Source organism: Corythoichthys intestinalis, chromosome 20, assembly GCF_030265065.1.
Source record: "Corythoichthys intestinalis isolate RoL2023-P3 chromosome 20, ASM3026506v1, whole genome shotgun sequence".
Taxonomy (NCBI): Eukaryota; Metazoa; Chordata; class Actinopteri; order Syngnathiformes; family Syngnathidae; genus Corythoichthys; species Corythoichthys intestinalis.
In genome coordinates this window covers 24611846-24634889 of record NC_080414.1, presented here as the reverse complement: position 1 = coordinate 24634889, position 23044 = coordinate 24611846, and the positions used below count along the sequence as shown (strand labels likewise).

The window sequence follows — 23044 nt, the reverse complement described above, 5'->3', positions numbered from 1 at the left end:
AAGGTAATCTATCCCGATTGTTTGTAGACCAAAAGGTTATCGATATGCTCCCACCTAAAATCAATATATCGTTTTAAAAAGGTGTCACTGTTTAAAAAAACAAAAGGAACCGACAGGTGGCTACCAAATATTCCATTAGAATTAGGGGTGTGACAAAATATCGAAATGGTGATATATCGTGATACTTTGTATTAGAGGTGTGCGAAATTTCAGATTCTTAGATTATTCGCGATTCGGCCGTGGAAGATTCGAGAACGATTCACAAACATCCAAATTACGATTATTGAAATATGTCAAGTAAAGCGGAAGTAAAACACACTCAACGCGCCGCGCGGTCGTCGGGACGCAATGAGGAACAGAGCGAGAGTAGCTAAACATCATGCTTGTCATTACCCGGCCCCTCGGGTAATGCTCAACTCACGGCTCTAGCTCAACTCGTGCCACGAGATAAAATTAGGGCTGTCAAACGATTAAAATTTTTAATCGAGTTAATTACAGCTTAAAAATTAATTAATCGTAATTAATCGCAATTAATCGCAATTCAAACCATCTATAAAATATGCCATATTTTTCTGTAAATTATTGTTGGAATGGAAAGATAAGACAAGATGGATATATACATTCAACATACGGTACATAAGGACTGTATTTGTTTATTATAACAATAAATCAACAAGATGGCATTAACATTATTAAAAATCTTTTAAAGTGATCCATGGATAGAAAGACTTGTAGTTCTTAAAAGATGAATATTAGTACAAGTTATAGAAATGTTGTATTAAAACGCCTCTTAATGTTTTCGTTTTAATAAAATTTGTAAAATTTTCATTCAAAAAATAAACTAGTAGCCCTATTCTGTCCTCAATGTGTGTGAGTACACAAATTGACAGATAGCGAACATAAGTTCCAAAAAGAAATCAGACGGTGTGGCAAAGTTGCATAGGCTTTACTGAAGTCATCTCTTTTTGACAGGAGCACGTTTCTTGTATTTTTGTAAAACTGAAAATAACAAGGCAATGTGTCAATAACTTGCATAAATCACAAAATAACATAAAATGTACACACACGTGTCCATTTGAGCAGTAGCACTAGCCAATTAGCTCACAAGCATCTAACAATGTAACTGCATTTCACCATATATGTGAACAAATTTAAATAGACATCATCAATAACTATCTAATGCTCATGAATATAAACAAAGGAGGAATATAACTCACAAGCGATGCATGTATTAGACACAAACAGTGTGATGGGGCTATGAGAACTGCCACTGAATACTGGATGCGGACGTTAGCTGGTCTGAATAGCACCGTCTATTAGTGTGAGTTCGCGTCGACATATATTCACGTCAGAAAAGCGCGCCGAAACCCAAATAATCAGCTGCACTGAATCGCCAGCAGAGGGCGACATTACGCCACATAACATATGCAAGTCACACCCAAGCGCCAGCAGAGGGCGGAAAAACTCCATAAAACACAATTAACAAGTTGGCCTTTCACTGTACTGACATTTAAATCTGTCTGAGCGGCCCTAGTCAAATATTTTAACGTGATTAATTTAAAAAATTAATTAACGCCCGTTAACGCGATAATTTTGACAGCCCTAATAAAAATACAATAATAGCTGACTGCTGCCGACAGCCACTACAAACTACGACCATATCATGTTACGGTAGATATCCTATTTATATAGGACTAGATGCAAAATAGACTCTGTGGCGTTAGCAGCACATGTACAGAAAGCTAGATGCGGGCGTTAGTAAACGGCCGCCATCTTAAAGCAGTAGACTTCCCTGCAAGGCTGTTGTAGCGAACTTTCCAAGCGAACCTAATTAACTTTTTATCTAAAATACTCCTAAATCGGTAAAATATTGACTTGAATCTATCTTTAAAATAGTTTTAAAACTTTCACATGACGAAAGTAGACAAAAGGGAAATTATGGAATAACGGGAGCAATTTTAACAACTTTAGCGGTTGATTCACAACATTAAATTAATTGTATGTAGTTTAAAGCTGCTGATACAGAATGGGGATTTGAGTATATTATTTATTGTTTTTAACTGTTAACTTGATACTTAAATAATCGTTTATTTAAGCCTGCGAGGCTTTTTTTTTTTTTTTTTTTTTTTAAACAGTTTTTGTAAGTAATGTACAAAACATTAAAAGCAGCTAATAGCGGGGGGGGGGGGGGGGGTCATCAATAATCGATTTATAATGGAATCGTAGCCTCTGAATCGTAATCGTAATCGAATCGTTAGGTGCCCAAAGATTCTCACCTCTACTTTGTATCCCAAAGGGTTATCGATATGCTCCTGCAAGAATCAAGATATCGTTTTAAAAAGGTGTCAATGTTTTAAAAAAAAAAAAAAAAAAAAAAAAAAAAAAAGAACCAACAAGTTGCTACCAAAATCTTGCACCATAACAGTGTCTCAGTTAACTCTAAGGCTGCTTTGATGGTGCTTGAGACCCAATCCATTTAGACGGAACGTTCGTTCATTCGAAACCAGAGCATTCACAGTTATTCTGTCAGATTTTCAGGTCACTTGCTGTTCATTTTAGGGCATTTCCTGGTCGTTTCCTATTGAGTTTGAGTCACTGCCTATTCATTTGGGTGATTCCCAGGTCAATTTCTGTTCTGTAACACAAAACGAACAGGAGGTGACCCATAAAATACCCCAAAATCAACAGGAAGTAACTGAAAATCAACAGGTAAATGACCTTAAATGACCCAAAATTACCTCATTGTCGGGCATTGGCTGCTACTGACGACCATAGACGTTCAATCCGTTTGAAGTGGGAGGGTGGCAGCGAATGAACATTAAAATTTGTTCATTCGCTGCCACCCTCCCACTTCAAACGTATTGGACGTCTGCTAGTGATAAACTCATTCCAATCCACAGCAGAAGCTCGTTTTTCTGTTTATTAGTTGTTTTTAGAATATCCTAGAATGATTTCCTGACCAATGTATTGATAATCGAATCGCCATATCGTCATATCATCGTTATCGTGAGCTTTGTATCGCAAACTGTATCGTCTACTTAAAATAGTGTCCACGTTAACTCACTGGCTGCCATTGATGGTGCTAGACATCCAAATAATTTTGACTGGATTGGACGTCTAGTGCCGTCAATGGCACTGAAACCAGAGCAGTCTTGTGGGCATTTACAAGTCTCTTCCTGTTTATTTTAGGGCTTTTACAGGTTACTTCCTGTAGATTTTGAATCACTTCTATTCATTTGGGGGCAGTTTTGAGTCACTATCTTTTCAGTCACCCAAAATCAATAGGATGTGACCTGCAAAAGCCCCCAAATCAACAGGAATTGACCTGTAAATGCCCCCCAAAATCAACCTGTGAATGCACCAAAAGGAAAAGGAAGTGATCGAAAATCAACAGGAAATGACTTCATATGCCCCAAAATGAACTCGTTGCCTGGCACTGGCTGCCACTGACGGCTACAGACGTCCAATCCATTTGAACTTGGAGGGTGGCAGTGAATTAACATTTGTTCATTCGCTGCCATTCGCCAACTAGTGATAAAGTCATTCCAAATCACAGCGGAAAGATGAAAATAGCCTGTTTTTCTGTTTATTTGTTGTATCGTAGAATATCGTAGAATGATTTCCTGACTAATGTATCGATAATTGTTGCATCACCATATAGTGAGATAATCGTGATCGTGAGCCCTGTCTCGCACATTGTATTGTTTCGTGAGCTACCCAGAGGTTCACACTCTCACACATTAGTGTATGTTGCTTGAAATCTGTATCAAGCTACAAACCCTAGCAAAAAGTATGGAATCACCAGCCTCTGACGAGCACTCACTCAGACATTTTATTGTTTAGAACAAACTCAGATAAAAAGCTTTTAAAAAAAAAAAAAAAGAATTAGTTCAAAAGTGCAACTCTTTGGCATTCAGAAACACTGAAAGAAATGAATAAAAAATATTGTGGTGGTCAGTAAATGTTACTTTTATAGAGCAAGTACAGGGAAATAAATATAGAATCACTCCATTCTGAAGAAAAAATTATGGAATCACTTTATATTGAGTAGAAAATGCAGACACACCGAGTCAATTTCCTTTCCGTAATTGGGCCACTGCCTCAGATTAGATCTGCTCGTTAGTCAGCAGTTAAAAACAGTGCAGTTATCACACCTTGGAGGGCTGTTGGACTAAGTGGATTCACAAGAATCATGGCTCCAACAATAGAGATGTCGCTTGAGACCAAGGAGAGAATTATCAAACTTCTTGAAGAAGGTAACGCTACACGTATAGTTGCCAAAAATGTGGGCTGTTCACAGTCAGCTGTATCAAAAATCTGGACCAGCAAGTATAAACAGCATGGCAAGGTTGTACTGGAAGACCGAGGAAGACATCCAAACGTCATGACAAACAACTGAAGATGTAGATGATGAAGATGTACAACAAGATAAATGAAGAAGAAATGGGAGGAAGCTGGAGTCAAGGTATGTGACGGAACTGTGAAAAACTGCCAAAAGGAAATGGGATTTTCATACAAGAAAGCTAAAAGGAAGCCATCATTGACACTTAAACAGAAAAGAACAAGTCTGCAATGGGCTATGGAGAGGCAATTAATGGACTGTGAATGACTGGATGAAGGTTATTTTCTGTTATGAGTCAAGAATCTGCATTGGACAAGGTGATGATGCTGGAACTTTTGTTTGGTGCCGTTCCAGTGAGATTTACAAAGATGACTGCCTGAGGAAAACATCAAAATTCCCTCAGTCCTTGATGATATGGGGCTGCATGTCAAGCAAAGGCACTGGGGAGATGGCTGTGGTTAAATCTTCAATAAATGCACTAGTTTACATTGAAATTTTAGACTGGTTTCTTATCCCTTCAATTGAAAATATGTTTGTCATTTTCCAAGATGACAATGCATCATGCCACAGAGCTAAAACTGTTAAAGCATTCCTTGGAGAAAGACTCATCCAGTCAATGTCATGGCCTGCAAATAGCCCAGATCACAACCCTATTGAAAACCTGTGGTGGAAATTGAAAAAAATGGTCCACAGCAAGGCTCTGACCTGCAAGGATGATCTGGCAACTGCAATCAAAGAGAGTTGGTACCAAATTGATGAAGTTTGTTTGTTTGTTTGTCACTCATCAAGTCCATGCCTCAGAGACTGCAAACTGTCATAAAAGCCAGAGGTGGTGCAACTAAATACTAGACATGTGTTTTGATTGTTATTTCTTTGTTTGTTATTATTCCATATATTTTTCTTCTGAGTGGAGTGATTCTATATTTATTTCCCTGCACTTGCTCTATAAAAGTAACATTTACTGACCACCACAATGTTTTTATTCGTTTCTTTTAGTGTTTCTGAATACTAATGAATTGCACTTTTGAACTAATTCATTATTTTTTCAAGCTTTTTATCTGAGTTTGTGCTACATAATAAAATGTCTGAGTGCATGCTCATCCGAGACTGGTGATTCCATACTTTTTGCTAGGGGTTGTATTAGGAATTATACCATATGTAATTAATCAAGTGCCAATTAACTGATGCAGGTATTGCTTTTTTCCCCTCAGTTTTTAAGTGTTTTGAAGTTTTTCTTGACAGTTTTTGTCCATCTCAGGTAGTGACCGCTATTATTGAGTCTGGCAAGAATCTGTCAGCAGATCTTAAGAAGACGGATCGCTGTCCACTGCTCTATGAATGGCACAAGAAGCAGTACGTTGGCGCCGCCCATGGCTTGGCTGGAATCTTTTACATGCTCATGCAGGTCGGCCAAAACTGATTATACATTTATAGTAGATCGACATTGAAAATTTGGATGTACCACATCTATTTCTCTCCTTTCAGCCAGGGGCGAGGGTCCACCCTGGCATGCTGTCTGAGTTGGTTCGACCCAGTATCGACTATATTCGCCATAAGAAATTCCGTTCCGGGAACTTTCCGTCGTCACTGAGCAACGAGAGCGACCGACTAGTTCACTGGTGCCACGGAGCGCCAGGTGTCATTCACGTGCTCATAATGGCTTATAAGGTAAGAATGTGACGTACGAGAGCTAATGATAAAACTAAGCCTGTCGCGATATGTGCGACATGTGCGGTATTGATTTCATATGAGACTCCAGTTCCTTTCACAGATGTATAGTGGTCATCAACACACCGTGAATTAAAGTTCAGACATATAAAATAAGGAAACACATCTATATTAAACATTGTAAAACATTAGCATTGCTACATTCAAGGCTAATGGGAAAAAAGACAATGTACTAACCACTTTAGCCTGTTATTAAACATTGGCAGTCTTCTCCAAAACGCAAACCTCCGGTTAGAAGGGGACACTCGCTGGTTTACAGCATTTGTGTGTAACACATGCGGTTAGCAGCTTCGTGAACGTACTTCCGGTGAACATTTCAAAATAAAAGCACGTCATGTTCAACATTTAAATAGAGATTTCTGGAGTTAATCTTTCATATTTCAGATTTCAGACAATAAGAATACAGTGATCCCTCGCTACTTCGCACTTCAAACTTCGCGCCCACACTCCATCACAGATTTTTTTCCCCAATTAATTAAATAAATAAATGCAAATGAGCTGTCCTGATCCGATCACGTAGTTTCCCTCTCCCTTTTGCTGCTTTTCCTGGTCTGACAGTGCACTGGAATTGCTTATTAAAGTTAACGATGATTGACCAACGTTAAGGTTTGATCTTGCTATAGATGCTTGGAAGCCGAAACGTCAAAGCGCTGCATGCGTCAAATGCTGTCAATCATTGTTTAGCTTGTTAAACAGTTGCTGTGGCAACTCATCGTGTGCAAGTTAGCAGCTTGAGTGGATTTACGTGGACTGACTCAATGACGCATTTAATAAAGACAAGCATTTTTCTACCTTATTCTTGTTTAGAAATAATTTGGTGGGACAGTAACATGTATAAAATTTAACATTAATTATTACATTTGAAGTGCTTAAAAACATTTAATAAAATACATACTTTTTTTTTTTTAATTATACATTTGGGAAAAAGTGAAAAACATGTCTTATGCGTATCTCTTTCCACTGCTAAATCAGAATAAATATATTGAACACACACAAAAAAAACCATTTTTTTATTATTTATTTTTTTATGTGGGGTGGGACGCTACTTTTCAGTTTTTCACTTATTGCGAAGGGTTCTGGTCCCCATTAACATCTAAAAACGAGCGATCACTGTAGGGCTGCAGCTATCGATTATTTTAGTGGTCGATTAATCCATCAACTAGTTAGTTCAAATAATCAAGTAATCGAATTACCAACATGTAATGCGTACAATACGTAATGTATAGCAAACGTCAGCTAGCTTGAATGCGATAATATGCTAAAAAAAAATATATATTTTTACAATTCCCTTAACAAATCATTCAAGCACATATTCTCACAAAAAACGGCTAATATACCTATAAACTAAATTACGAGTGCAATGAACACATTAGCTCAAACAAAAACGTAGCTTATATTGGTCTTAACAGGGAGCAGCTCAATTCAGGCATGTTAAATTAGTTATGTCATATACACTAGAGGGCAGTGTATCCACTCAAATCAATAAAACGAAATGCAAACACTTTCAAAACAAACCATTACAATGCCACTCTAATTAAATGAATACTGGAAGCAGCAAAATTTGATTCAAAGCTTTTTTTTAATCGAATTACTTGAGTTAATCGATTAATCGTTGCAGCACTAGATCAATGTAACTGTAAAATGACACCCATTATGAAAAAATCTGATTGGCAATGGATAATTTGGCTTCAAATTTGCTAACATGCGCACTTTGCAGTACAGTTGACAGTCATTTTAAATCAAATAAATGTTAATTATGGGCTATAATTGGCAGAGAACAGAAATGGCGCCGAGTTTGTCACCTATTTCATATTAGGCAGCTTTCAAATGACTCGTTATGCATTGTTTGTGTGTGTGCATGTTTCTTTTTGATACTTTTTATTTTTAAGTTTGTTTGTTTTATTTAAGAATAACAATTTATTGCATTTGAATGGGTGATTTACTACAATAGCGATCGAATTGGTTTAAAAAAATGACAATAATATTGCATATTGGCAATAATTTGAGACAATATATCGCCTACTAAAATTATCGCGACAGGCCAAGATCCTAAAACTTAACATTCTACAGATTGAACATAAGAATAGATTTTCAAAGTCAGCTAGTTTTTGTTTAAGTACAGTTGAAACGAAAGCACACATTTAAGCTTGATGTCAACCAAGGTAGAATAAATGCGAGGGATCTGTGTCACACTCACTGTATTTCATTTTAATAGCCTAACATTACACACTCACGCACTCACACTCTAGCTATAAATTGTTAGTGAATTCCCTCCCTTCTTTCTCAGGGAGCCGCTTGGCACCAAATGTGCCGATAGCTCTCTCGCTGCAGTCACGAATCAACAAAGTCTGGCAACGTATAAATCTCAGTGAACATCACATGAAGCTCATCTCTGTCTCAGCACTTAAAGGGAGGAGCCTATTTTGGAAAATGTTCTCTTTATTTGCTTGTATACAAATAGTTGCGTCTCAGGAGTTTCTGCCCACCCATCCAATATAAAATTAAACAACCTTGTAAATCTTTTATGAGCTGTCTATTTCTAAAATTGTGTCTGAGCAAGCATTGAAATTTTATACTGAATCTTGTGTCTCCCCAGGTGTTTAAAGAGGAAAAGTACCTAAAGGAAGCGGTAGAATGTGGCGAGGTGATCTGGCAAAGGGGTCTTCTCAGAAAAGGCTATGGAATTTGCCACGGGACCGCCGGAAATGGCTACGCCTTTCTGTCCCTGTATAAGCTCACCCAGGAGAAGAAGTACATGTACCGTGCCTGCAAGGTGAGAACGCGGAAATCTACTACTAATGTAGAATTGCCTGGATCAAGCAAATGCCAGCTTTGCAAAATTTCCATGAAGTGGCCAAATTGAAGTAATGATGATCTTAAATGAATAATCCATGTCTGGTAAATATTTTGGAATGGCCATGTTGCAGTGTTGTTTTTGACAGCCCTTTTCATGTTTGTATGGGTCTTAGTCTTTCGGACGAAAATACTTATTACTAGGGTTGTTCCGATCATGTTTTTTTGCTCCCGATCCGATCCCGATCGTTTTAGTTTGAGTATCTGCCGATCCCGATTTTTCCCGATCCGATTGCTTTTTTTTTTCTCTCAATTCAATTCCAATCATTCCCGATAATTTTTCCAGATCATATACATTTTGGCAATACATTAAGAAAAAAATGAATAAAACTCGGACGAATATATACAGTACATTCAACATACAGCACATATGTACTTTATTTGTTTATTATGACAATAAATCCTCAAGATGGCATTTACATTATTAACATTCTTTCTGTGAGAGGGATCCACGGATAGAAAGACTTGTGACTTTGTATATTGTGACTAAATATTGCCATCTAGTGTATTTGTTGAGCTTTCAGTAAATGATACTGTAGCCATTTAACTGTTCTGCCCAAATGCATTATGGGAAGTGCAACCATGACTGTGCGTAGTGGTACCAATTGATATATCTTCTCTGCGTTGGGAAATAACATAGGGTGTTAAGAAAAAGATTAATTACTACCTTTCTTCCCCACATTGCTTCCCACGATATTTCTAATCGTTGGGAGAGGGATTGTAAGGCTTTAGCCAATTAAAAAAGGCTCCAAAGGCTGCCAAAATTCACTCTACTCATTTTACGCTGCCTTTTAGCTCTATATATAGGTAAAACGGCGCCATTACAGATTGAAGGCGACAATGCATGAGTGGGTCGTGCAGCGCATGCGTTAATTACGTTAAATATTATAACGTAATGAATTTAAAAAAAAAAATAATTACCGCCGTTAACAGGATAAATTTGATAACCCTACCTTAAGCCTAAACTAAAGACTCTGGATGAGTGTAACATATTATGTCTGTAACGTTAAATACAATTAGAAAACGATTTAATTAAAAAATATATATATATTAAAAAAAGGCATGTCAGATATTTTTTTGCCGAGTCCGATACTTTGAAAATGACGTGATCGGACCCGATCGATCGGGACATCTCTACTTATTAGCGTAATTTTTGCACTATAACCCCCTACTTTTTTCCTTCATTTTGAATCCTGCTGCTTATAGTCCGGTGCGGCTTATTTGTTGAAATATTTTAATGGAAAGGTAACACTTTATTTGACGGCTGCGTCATAAGACTGCCATAAGACCGTAATAATTATGACATGACACTATCATTAGCATTGACGAATGCTTATGACAGTTGCCATTACGTACGATCTGAAAAATTATGTCACTAACTCCATTTATGTCCAGCTCGGATCTTTTACATCCATTCAAAAGTGAGATAATTTGCCGGATGACACAAAATGACATCAGTCATAAGCATTCATTAAGGGTCATGGCAGTGTCATGTCATAATTATGATAGTGTTATGTTTTATGGCACCACTGTCAAATTAAGTTTTACCACATACCATATCTAGTAATTAATGAAAAATCCGGAACAGTAACTGAAGAAATAATTAGAACTGAAACTGAATGTTGATTGTTATTTACATATGTAGCCCTGCAATGCATGCTAGGAGGCATGTTGACAGCAGGTGGCAGCAGAGGATGACTGTCTCCCCCAAGGGAGCAGTGATGACCAAATGAAGCTTCTTGAAGCAATGAAGCTTTGCAGCCAATTGGTTCAAAGCTTTATAGTGGTTCATTTGGTCTTAGAAAGTCTTAAGATGCCACTGTCAAACAAAGTTTTACCGGTTAATATCTTACTCTGTAACTATCCTAAAATACAGTGAGGACAGTTGCGGCTTATAGTCCAGTGTGGCTTATCTATGAACAAATACCGTTTTCGTGTCAAATTTGGTGACTGGCGGCTTATAGTCAGGTGCGCCTTGTAGGCCGAAAATTATGGCAGTCACGTTTTAGTGCTGCATTTGAGTAATTCGATTAGAAAAAAAGCTTTGAATCTAAATTTGCTGCTTCGAGTATTCGTTTAATTAGGAGTGGCGTTGGGTGGATACATTGCCCTGAAGTGGCACCAGTCAATATTACATAACTCGTATCACATTGCTAGCCGCATAAGGTTGGAAGTTTTTGAGCTGATTTTTTTTTTCAATACATTCGCAATTTAGTTTATGGGTATATTTAGCCGTTTTTTTTTTTGTTTCACTATGCGTTTGAATGATTTGTTAAGAGTATTGTAAAAAAAATCGTTAGCCTTTTTTAGAATTTAAGCTAGCGGACTTTTGCTATGCAAGTTAGCAAATTGTTCTTTTGTCATACTTAGATCCTCATTTATTTTAAAAAATTTTTTTTATACTGTTTGAGGCTAAGCTCAGATATTTTAATTCATCTTTTTAAATGAAAGTGCAATTCTGCATAGTTTGAAGAAACACATGAGAATTTTAGTTTGTATTCACATTTGTTTAAATTACTGGATTATTCGAACTAACTAGATGATGGATTAATCGACTACTAAAATAGCTGCAGCCCTAAGTCATTTTTATGTGTTCATCTTTGTGTAGTTTTAGTTGACAAAATCTCATACAAATTTCATCTGTTTTTGTCTGTAAAATTAAGTCTCCTTAAAATAAAGGTTTCCAGCGATTTCAAATGGACATAGACAGACAAGCACATACTGTTGAGTCTACAAGGACAACGCCAAATTTGTGGTGATAATACACATTCAGCAGGAAATGCAGTACATTATTTTCAGTCACAGACACCTCGAACCCACAAACTGTATGTGGGGGAAAAAAAGCTGTCCGAGGATGCTCACCACGCTAAAGTTGATGCTAATGTGAATGCTATGCTAATGCATAGACTTCACAATCAGTTGACTTAAAATTGAAATATTTTCAATACGAAAGCTGTTAGCGACCAAACACCAAAGCAGGCACCTCCCTTAGGCATGTATGAGTCTCCATGAGTAGCAGCGTCAAAAAATTCAAAGTCGTTCCCTATTAAAATGATAGTATAGCATAACTCAAAATGGCTATGCAATTCTCGGATTTTATGTTAGATGCACAAAAATCACCAAATGCAAAGATCACCTATATTTTCAGGATCAATAGCAATATTTAACATATACTGGACTGTCTCAAAAAATTAGAATACACAATATTCTAATTTTTTGAGACAGTCCTGTGTATATATACAGGACTGTCTCAGGAAATTAGAATACACAATATTCTAATTTCCTGAGACAGTCAGGAAATTAGAATACACAATATTAACAGAATGTTAATAATGTTAATGCCATCTTGTTGATTTATTGTTCCATCTTGTTGATTTATTGTTATAATAAACAAATACAGTCCTTAAGTACCGCATGCTGAATATATATATATCCATCTTCCGTCTTATCTTTCCATTCCAACAATAATTTACAGAAAAATATGGCATATTATATAGATGGTTTGAATTGCGATTAATTGCGATTAATTACGATTAATTACGATTAATTAATTTTTAAGCTGTAATTAACTCGATTAAAATTTTTAATCGTTTGACAGCCCTAAAATAAATTCTTAAATCGCGGAATTTCTATGGATATGAACGTAAAATAGTCTAGATTCTGGGTTAAAAGCAAAAACCGGGCAGTTATCATTCATTTTACGTAAATATTTCAAGACTAAGTAAGTTGTAAAACAGTTTAGATCAGTGGTCCTTAACTGGGGTTCGATCGAAGAGTAAGCCTCAGGGATTCGGTGAAGGCTAATAAACACAGAGCCCTATTTTGTATGCTGAATGAATCTTAGGCAAAGTAGCGTTTTAGACCGGGTTTTGGACTGGTTTGCCCTTAATTTACAGGCTTCATTCCATTTCTTTCAAATGCTAGCCCTCTATTTAATGGTAGGAGAAATGTGTTTGTTCAGTGGAAGGTTGACAGGCACTCGGTATGTGGATGTAAAACAGACCTACAGATGGTGTGAACTGCATCTATAATTTTTTTTTTTTTTATTTGCATCATTTTACGCCATGAAAATAGTATGTTTGATGCAAGGACGCGACAATAAACTGAGAATGTAGACATGAAAACAAAAAATGAACAGTATGAAATGAAATGAGTTTAATTTCATTTACCAACATGAAAATCAACAGCAAAAGGCAAAATTATTTGTAGTAAATTAGAAATCCGGAAGAAATGTGAACCGGAATTCACTTAGATGTTAGCTTGGCAGGTTTTGAATTCCTAAACAAAAAAAAAAGTGAAATTGCAAAGGGTTTGGTGAATGCACCTGTGAAACTGTGAGGTTTGGTACCTTTAGCATGGTTAAGAACCGCTGTTCTAGATTCTTGGTTTAAAAAAAAAAAAAAAAAAAAAAAAGGGCAGTTATCGTTCATTTTACGTAAATATTTCAAGACAAAGTTACGGTATTGTGTAATGCAACATGGCGGCCATCACAAAATAAAGGGAGTTTTAAGTTGAAAATTGTTGTTGTTGGAATTCGCCCCCCCCCCCCGGCCAAGCCGCACGGAAAACTGCAGCAGCCGAACAAAGTGGTGCTCCGCTGCTTAACGCTTCCGTGCGCCAACCGGGAAGGTGGATATTCCGCGCGTTCACTCCCTGTGTTGACCCTTTGTCCTGACTCCATGTTCCAAAAGTTTGAAGAAGATTCCCCGAAAGCAGGTTGACAATTTATTCGTCGACAAAGGTCAAAAAACAAGGGAAAAACAGGCGACGGAGGGACAATTCTGGATCCAAAACAAGGCTACATAGAAATTGTTTCCGAGCAGCAAAATCTGAGTTTTCTCAGTGTCCAGTGTTTTTTAAGTCCGTGGTGAAGTAGGCCGGGTCGAAGGTGTGTCCGGGCGTTGTTTTTGGGACCTTCCCTCTGTGGCCGGATTTGGGCGGTTTAGGTTCGTGCGCGGATGGGACGTGGTTGCCACAGCGACCGACGCTGGTCTTGACATCCCAAGCGCCCGCTATCAACTTTGTTATCCGGGCTGGCGCTACTTGTTTTAGGACAACGTGCGCTGGTCTTTGTCCTTGTTCGTTGTCGGGAGAACTGATTCCCAGAGTTGGTGCGTCAACTTTGCTCGTGCAAGTATGAGAAATGATACTATTCCCTGATTAATTATAGTACGTGTGGTCGAGTAATGCAAAGTTAGACGGTGCCTACAAGAAATGGTACCATTTTTTTCATTTCCCCCTCATGAGCTCCGATAAGGTGATTCACTTTACTGTGTCAAGGGCATGGAGTGAAGTATGCCTAAACTATAGTTAGATGAATGTGTTAGACTAATGCAAACAATTATATGGTGTGTGCGAGAACGGTACCTATTCCCTTCATTGTAAATAAATGATTAAATTGCGGAATTTCTATATATACAGTATATGAACGTAAAACAGTCTAGATTCTGGGTTAAAAACAAAAAACGGTCAGTTATCATTCATTTTAAGTAAATATTTCAAGACAAAGTTACACTAATTTTATCCATTGATTTTTTTTCACAACGTTTCAAAGTGCATGCAAGGTGCTATTTAATACAATAATTACCTTGAATCCTCAAACAAATCACTTTTTGGACACCCCTACCTGCTTGTATGCAGTAAATCCTTTGTCCTATTTTCACCTAAATCCGGCGTTAGAACGCAGTGTGTGTTTGAGAAAGCCAACTCAACGTTATGCCTGGGTCGGCTCCCTACGGGAAGGTGTGCCGCAATGTCTGTGGGAGCTGTCTTGTCAACTGATGGTGGAGTTTATGCACACACCCTTTAAAGGCTACAAGCAACATTGCATATTTTCTCTTGCCAAGATCAAACAAATCTTACCATGTGTTTCCAAACAAGCAAGATTGAGCGCAGCTCATTTTGAAACACATTCTAAATTCCAGTGAGGAGAGCGAGGGAGAAGCGCAGCATATCTCACATGAGTGACACGACCCAAAAACTGCTACCATGCAAGCTGACGTACTCCACGTACAATTTGAAAATGAGTACGATATGAAATATCACGCTGAGTATTGTGAACATAGGCAGAAATATATGTTGTGTTTTCGTCTTGTTATTCGTTATCTCCCAAGCTACGTTTTTAGCTCTACATCGGCATGAAAATCAACAAAATATTTCAGATTATTATTATTATATTTCATGATCATTGTTGATGAAAACAACACTGCCCTGTTGAGTCAAAGTGAACACTCTTCACCATTCTTTTCTGAATTTTTCTTGTTTATCCAGTTTGCCGAATGGTGTTTGGATTACGGGACTCACGGCTGCCGCATACCCGATAGACCCTACTCACTTTTTGAAGGTATCGAAACTTGCGCCTTCTTATTTGACTTGTCATATTAATCAGTTTTTCTACGATCTTAGCAACTGGTAATGTAATTATTAACAGAATGTCTTGTTTAATGCAAATTGGCAAAAATACAGTAGGGCAAATAAGTATTTAGTCAACCACTAATTGTGCAAGTTCTCCCACTTGAAAATATTAGAGGGGTCTGTAATTGTCAACATGGGGTAAACCTCAACCATGAGCGACAGAATGGGGGAAAAAAACAGAAAATCACATTGTTTGATTTTTAAAGAATTTATTTGCAAATCATGGTGGAAAATAATTATTTGGTCAATACCAAAAGTTCATTTCAATACTTTGTTATGTACCCTTTGTTGGCAATAACGGAGACCAAGCGTTTTCTGTAACTCTTCACAAGCTTTTCGCACACTGTTGCTGGTATTTTGGCCCATTCCTCCATGCAGATCTCCTCTAGAGCAGTGATGTTTTGGGGCTGTCGTTGGGCAAATCAGACTTTCAACTCCCTCCACAGATTTTCTATGGGGTTGAGATCTGGAGACTGGCTAGGCCACTCCAGGACCTTGAAATGCTTCTTACGAAGCCACTCCTTTGTTGCCCTGGCTGTGTGCATGGGATCATTGTTATGCTGAGAGACCCAGCCACGTCTCTTCTTCAATGCCCTTGCTGATGGAAGGAGATTTTCACTCAAAATCTCTCGATACATGGCCACATTCATTCTTTCCTTTACACCAGCGGTCTCAAACCGACTCCACAAAGGGCCGCAGTGGGTCCTGGTTTTTGTTCCAACAGATCCAGCACAAACAGTTCAACCAATGAGGTTTCTACTAACATAAGCAGCACCTGATTGCAATCAACTGATTACACTTGTAAGAAACCAGATTGGTGAAAAGGTATTTGTCTCGTTTGGTTGGAATGAAATCCAGCACCCCCTGCGGCCCTTTGAGGACCGGTTTGAGACCACTGCTTTACACAGATCGGTCGTCCTGGTCCCTTTGCAAAAAAACAGCCCCAAAGCATGATGTTTCCACCTCCATGCTTCACAGTGGGTATGGTGTTCTTCGGATGCAATTCAGTATTCTTTCTCCTCCAAACACGAGAACCTGTGTTTCTACCAAAAAGTTCTATTTTGGTTTCATCTGACCATAACACATTCTCCCAATCCTCTTCTGGATCATCCAAATGCTCTCTAGCGAACCGCAGACGGGCCTGGACGTGTACTGGCTTCAGCAGGGGGACCCGTCTGACAGTGCAGGATTTGAGTCCCTGGTGGCGCATTGTGTTACTGATAGTAGCCTTTGTTACTGTGGTCCCAGCTCTCTGTAGGTCATTCACTAGGTCCCTCCGTGTGGTTCCGGGATTTTTGCTCACCGTTCTTGTTACCATTTTGACACCACGGGGATGAGATCTTGCATGGAGCCCCAGATCGAGGGAGATTATCAGTGGTCTTGTATGTCTTCCATTTTCTAATAATTGCTCCCACAGTTGACTTCTTTACACCAAGCGTTTTGCCTATTGCACATTCAGTCTTCCCAGCCTGGTGCAGGTCTACAATTTTGTCTCTGGTGTCCTTCGACAGCTCTTTGGTCTTGGCCATAGTGAAGTTTGGAGTGTGACTGACTGATGTTGTGGACAGGTGTCTTTTATACTGATAGAGTTAAAACAGGTGCTATTAATACAGGTAACGAGTGGAGCCTCGTTAGACCTCTTTGACAGCCAGAAGTCTTGCTTGTTTGTAGGTGACCAAATATTTATTTTCCACTCTGATTTGGAAATAAATTCTTTAAAAATCAAACAATGTGATTCTCTGGGTTTTTTCCACATTCTGTCTCTCATGGTTGAGGTTTACCCATGTTGACAATTACAGGCCTCTCTAATCTTTTCAAGTAGGAAAACTTGCACAATTGGTGGTTGACTAAATACCTATTTGCCCCACAGTATGTGGACTCATAGATAAAAATAAAAAAAAGTAGTACATTTTTTCACTTGGCATTTTCAGCTCTTTTGGTTTGTGCAAGAGTGCCGTAAATGCAAAATAGAAATTCACAATGAATTGCCCACGCCAACACTTCACCCACTTGATCCCAGTGAATTGTGCAGACTGGTTCTGGTCACACATTGCAGAAATTAGTCATGAAAGTCTTTTTACAGGGAAGAAAAAACCACTCACAAAGAGTCATTGATTTTCAGAGTGAACCTTAAATGCACTACAACCTTTTCAGTCAAATTCTAACCTCTCCATTTTTGTGAATGTGTCCATCTTTTCAGTGTTTCAGTACTCTTACTGATACTGTATATCAGAGCAAAGTAAGGTCAATTTGAAGGTTATTCAAAGATATTTCTATTTCTACCACCATAAACTCTGGATTTCAGTGTCAAAATTGATTGTCAGTGTATTAAGATTCAAAATCCTGTTTGACCCATTAGGTATGGCGGGAACCATCCACTACCTGTCAGAGATGGCGGCACCTGAAACGTCCTGTTTCCCTGCCTTTGAACATTGATCTGCTGGAGCCAAGACGAGCTTTGAACAGAAATCATCTTACTTGTTTCATGGAATTTAAGGAGAGTTTTTTTTTTTTTTAACCAAACATGAATGTTCAAATGGCTTTCTATTGACACCATTGTCACACATCCTTTAAAGAAACAGGGCCAAGAAAGTCAATCCATTGACCGTGTGTAGTGAACGTATTGTATTTGTATTCACGTGCATGCTCAACTTGATTCTCCATGTCCTGTCAACGATGTGGTTATTTTGTTTCATCCTGTATTTTCAATTATTTATTTATTTTCTGGTAACAGTCTTTTGTCTTTTTTTAAAGAAGCAAAACACATTAAAGCATGTTGGATGATAATTCAGAAATTAAACTATTTGGTGCAATATCCTTGTATTAGCAGAACTAGGTAACTGGTATATTCATGAGTTATTTACAGTGGTATGAAAAACTATCTGAACCTTTAAAAAATGTCCACATTTCTGCATGAAATCACCATCAAATGTGATCTGATCTTTTTCAAAATCACACAGATGAAAATACTGTGTCTGCTTTAACTAAAACCACCCAAACATTTATAGGTGTTCATATTTTCACGAGGGTAGCATGCAAACAATGACAGAAGGGGGGAATATAAGTAAGTGAATCATCACACTAGCCACGTTTACATGCTGACTTTTATTCATACCGATTCAAATCATTCCGAATGGAAATTTCACATCAGCTGTTTACATGTCACTTCATTTATTCCGATCCAGCGTTTACATGTGACTGCCTTTATTCCGAAAGGACGTTTGACAACTGCAGTCTGACATGCGCAGATTAATCAAAACAAAGCGTCACGTTGCAAAACATGGAGATCGATCGTCAGATCAGCTGCTGTTTTAACTTTTCGAGTGGAAACAAAACTTCAGAATGATACGCCATTCATTTAAAAAGTTGTGTGGGTGCGCTGTGCGTGTGCTTGGAAGCCATGTTGCAAGTGACGTTACTTACGTCACCGAGTGACGTCACCACGTCAGTACGGAGCATGCGCAGAAAGAACGCAACCAAACACCATTCCGCTTCCCTGTTTACATGATATAATTTTACTTCTAATCGGTTTGGGAAAAGGAATATTCCACCCCTGTGAATCGGAATGAAATTCCATTCGGTTTGGACCTGTTCATTCCGAATGAGGTGTTTATATGGAACACATTTATTCGGTTTGAACAAATATTCCGATTGTAATTGGAATATTTGGCTCCATGTAAACGTGACAATTGAATAGTTTGTGCCCCCTTCAACCAGATGCTTCCTGTATCTGCAGATCAGTCTGGCACATCAATCAAGACTAATGTTGGCCCATTCTTCTCTACAAAATTGCTGTAGTTTCCTGGGATGAATCGCTGTCGCGGTCATGCCACAGCATCTCAATGGGGTTAAAGTCTGGACTTTTGACTTGGCCACTCCAGAACGTGTATTTTGTTCTTCTGAAACCATTCTGAAGTTGATTTACTTCCGTGCTTTGGATCATTGTCTTGTTGCAGCATCCATCCTCTTTTTCGCTTCAACAGTCTGACAACATGTCATGTCTTCCTGCAAAACATCCTGATAAACTTTTGTATTCATTCTTCCATTAATGATTGCATGTTGTCCAGGCCCTGAGGCAGAAAAACAGTCCCAAATCATGATGCTCCCTCCACCATGCTTCACGGTGGGGATGAGGTGTTGATGTTAGTGAGCTGTTCCATTTTTCCCCCACACATGATGTGTGTTACTCCCAAAAAATTCAACTTCGTTTTCATCAGTCCACAAAATATTTTGCCAAAACTTATGTGGCGTGCCCAAGTGCCTTTTTAGGAACATTAAATGAGCAACAATGTTTTTTTTTTTAGGTAGCAGTGGCTTCCTCCGTAGAGTCTTCCCATGAACACCATTCTTGGCCATCGTTTTACATATATTTGATGTGTGCACAGAGATATTGAACTGTGTCAGTGATTTCTGTGTCTTTGGCATACACTCTAGGGTTCTTTTTTACCTCTCTGAGTATTCTGCGCTGAACTCTTGGCGTCATCTTTGGTGGACGACCACTCCTTGGGAGAGATGCAACAGTACCGAACTCTCTTCATTTGTAGACAACTTCTCTGACTGATAGTTTTGTATCCTTTCCCAGCTTTATACAAATCAAAAATCCTTGATCGCAGTTCTTTAGACCGAGCCATGATGCACATCAGACAATGCTTCTCATCAAGACCTTTCTTACCAAGTGTGTGTTTTATCGTGGGCAGGGCAGCTGTAAACCACTCATCAGTGATTGGGCACACATCTGACTTTAAATGTTTGGGAAAAATTGGTTTCAGTTGCTCTTAAGTAAGTGAACCTCTGCCTAGGAGACTTATTTTCCCCCCTTCTGTCATTGTTTGCATGCTATCCTGGTTAAATAATGAAAACCTATAAATGTTTGGGTGGTTTTAGTTAAAGCAGACACTGTATTTTCATCTGTGTGATTTTGACAAAGATCAGATCACATTTGATGGTGATTTTATGCAGAAATGTGAGAAAGTCCAAAAGGTTCAGATACTTTTTCATACCACTGTATATGAAGGAGTTCTGTTTATCTAAAGCAACATTTTAGACAACGTACCACTAAGCTTTCTAAAAATCACCAAGATAATTCAATGTAAATGTATTTTACATTAAATTGAATAAAAACTAAATAAACTTTTCAAAACTATTAAATGCAGCTGTATTCTACGAGTTTTTATAAATTAACTACGATACAGTACAGAATAAAATGTCAGCACAAAATTATGCAGTTTGAACATGCCCTATTTACTGATGAATGACCGAAAGTGACACTGCCCAATAATTACGCTCATTTAGATCAAAAGTACACACTATACATACTGCTGCTAACACTAAAGTCATTGAGGCCGACAGCATATGAATGCACATGAATGCTTATTTTTCATAATTAGATGTTGTCCTGAAAGTCCTTTTTTTCCTGAAATGTTGTTCTGTCCTATTTGACAAATGAGTGTAACGATCCCATCATCTTGTATAAATTGTGATGAAAAACATGTACCACTTGTTATGCAGTATATTTTACAAAGAAACACCAATGTGACTCAAGCGTATTTATTGTGGATTGAAAAATGAGATGTCAACGAGCATTTTTACAGTTTGAAAATTGAAAATGAGGGATTAATTACTGCCCTGTGGAACACCTATAGTTGAAGTGGTTTTTATGTTTGGACATTTTTTTTTTTTTTTTTTTTAATTCTCAAATTAGCATGTTTTAACCAGTCATTTTATTATCAATTTGTTTGGCAACCAACTATATTCGTTGACTTAAAAGGAACTGACATTATAACATTTACTTTTTAAGGACGAATGATTTTGTATTGAGTGGCAGAGGTTGGTCTTTCAATGAGGGGAAGCTCAAAGTGTCGCCTGTGATTGCTTTAAAACAGTGGAGGGGCTCAGCGGCACACGCTGCTCAGTAGGGAAAGAAACTAGAGTGCCAGAAGTCAAGTCACCAAAAACGAGCTACAATAGAAATACCAGAAATAAGATAGATTTTTCTCTCGTCTTTTTTAACAGAGCAAGTGTGGCTAGGATGATTATGAAAATCTCCGGTTCAACTCAGAACAATGGAATGAAAATTGAAAAAGGCCTTCCATCCATCCATTATCTACCGCTTAATGCGGGGTCGGGTCGCGGGGGCAGCAAATTTAGCAGGGAAGCCCAGACTTCCCGCTCCTCAGCCACTTCAACCAGCTCCTCCAGTGGGATCCCAAGCCAGCCAAGAGACATAGTCTCTCCATCGTGTCCTGGATTGTCCCCAGGGCCTTCTGCCAGCGGGACATGGCAGAGTAGCGGCTTGACCTTGACTCCCTCCCGGATGACTGAGCTTCTCACCCTATCTCTAAGGGAAAGACTGGACAACCTGCGGTAAAACTCATTTCGGCGGTTTGTATCCGGGATCTTGTTCTTACGGTCACGACCCACAGCTTGTCACCATTGTTGAGGGTAGGAACGTAGATCGACTGGTAAATCGAGAGCTTCACCTTTTGGCTCAGCTCCTTCTTCATCACAGCGGACCGATACAGAGTCTGCATCACTGCAGACACTGCACCGATCCTAAGAATCCATCAAGTGTGAAACAACTGAGTCGCTACATTTTATGCTTTCGGTTACGTGGGTGGCAATAATAAGACGTTCAGTGCATGAGACAGGCTAGCTACTCAGATTTCAGCAAGAAACTAGCTGTTAGGTTTTGTGTTGGTTTTCTCCTAGTGTGACTTGTCTCTGTGATTGCCCATTGATTTCACCTGTTGTGCCTTCTCCTAGTGTATCCTGCAATCTGCATCCTGTGTTACCCAGCTGTTCCTCGTTGTCTCGTTACCCCTTGTCTGCGTGTGTGTATATAAGCACCCAGTTTCTTGTCACTCCTTGCTGCGTCACTGTCAACTTCAAAGTCTATGTCAATGTCTTTGTTCATGCCAGCGTCAACTTTGCCTCTTCCTACGTCACAGCCCTCAAGTTTTTGAGTCCAGTCTTTTGCCAATACCCTGGGTTTTGTTTGTAACTGTGTTTTTGGGATTACCTCAGTTTTGGTTTGTACTTTGTTTTTCTGTTGGCTTTAATTAAATTACTTTTGCACCACCTTTTTGCCTCGCTTCCCTTTCCCTGCACTTGGGTCCACACACCACCTGCCTGCCCAGCATTCCTGACACTAGCCTTTATATGGAGTATTAATACATGTCATACGACTTATTAAGTGTTACAAGGTATTTTCTCCAGTGCTGGCCCATAACAAGAGAAATAAAGTTTTTCTTATAATTTGTTGTTTTCACTTCTGTGATAACAACAAATTATAAACATTATATTACGTTATATTCTAACGCCGTTATTAACAACACTGACGAGGATAGAACAATGTTGAATAAATATTTTTGGAAAGTTATTTTGAGATATAGAGGGTATTTAGGGGTACTTAAAGGGTTGATTCCGACTTATGCAGGCTACGTCGCCAGCGTAGGAACTGAACTTGTTCGTAACCCGGGGACTATTTGTATTATGATTCTTTTTTCCTGTTAGAATAAAAGTTATTTTGTCAAAAAAAATCTTCAAATAAAAAAAATGTTTTGATTTTTTTTTTTTTTTTTTTTTTTTTGAAGAAACTGCATTTAAATACACTGCTGAATGCTGGTACATACCAGTGTATGTAGTGTATGAAAGGATGAACAGTAAAAAACAACAAAAAAAAGTAACTCATTCATTACCAGCCCAAAT

At 38.4% G+C, this 23044-nt stretch overlaps 1 protein-coding gene across 1 annotated transcript in view; it reads left to right on the top strand.

Annotated features, from left to right (window-relative positions):
- The window catches only part of lancl2 (LanC lantibiotic synthetase component C-like 2 (bacterial)), a 28390-nt gene extending 5628 nt beyond the window's left edge, over positions 1 to 22762 (top strand). The window contains exons 6-10 of the mRNA XM_057824874.1: positions 5601 to 5747; positions 5828 to 6010; positions 8667 to 8843; positions 15194 to 15266; positions 17697 to 22762. Of these exons, the coding sequence (XP_057680857.1) occupies positions 5601 to 5747; positions 5828 to 6010; positions 8667 to 8843; positions 15194 to 15266; positions 17697 to 17773 (657 nt within the window). The 3' untranslated portion in view covers positions 17774 to 22762. The remainder of the gene's footprint in view (positions 1 to 5600; positions 5748 to 5827; positions 6011 to 8666; positions 8844 to 15193; positions 15267 to 17696) is intronic.
- Positions 22763 to 23044: the final 282 nt, after the last annotated feature.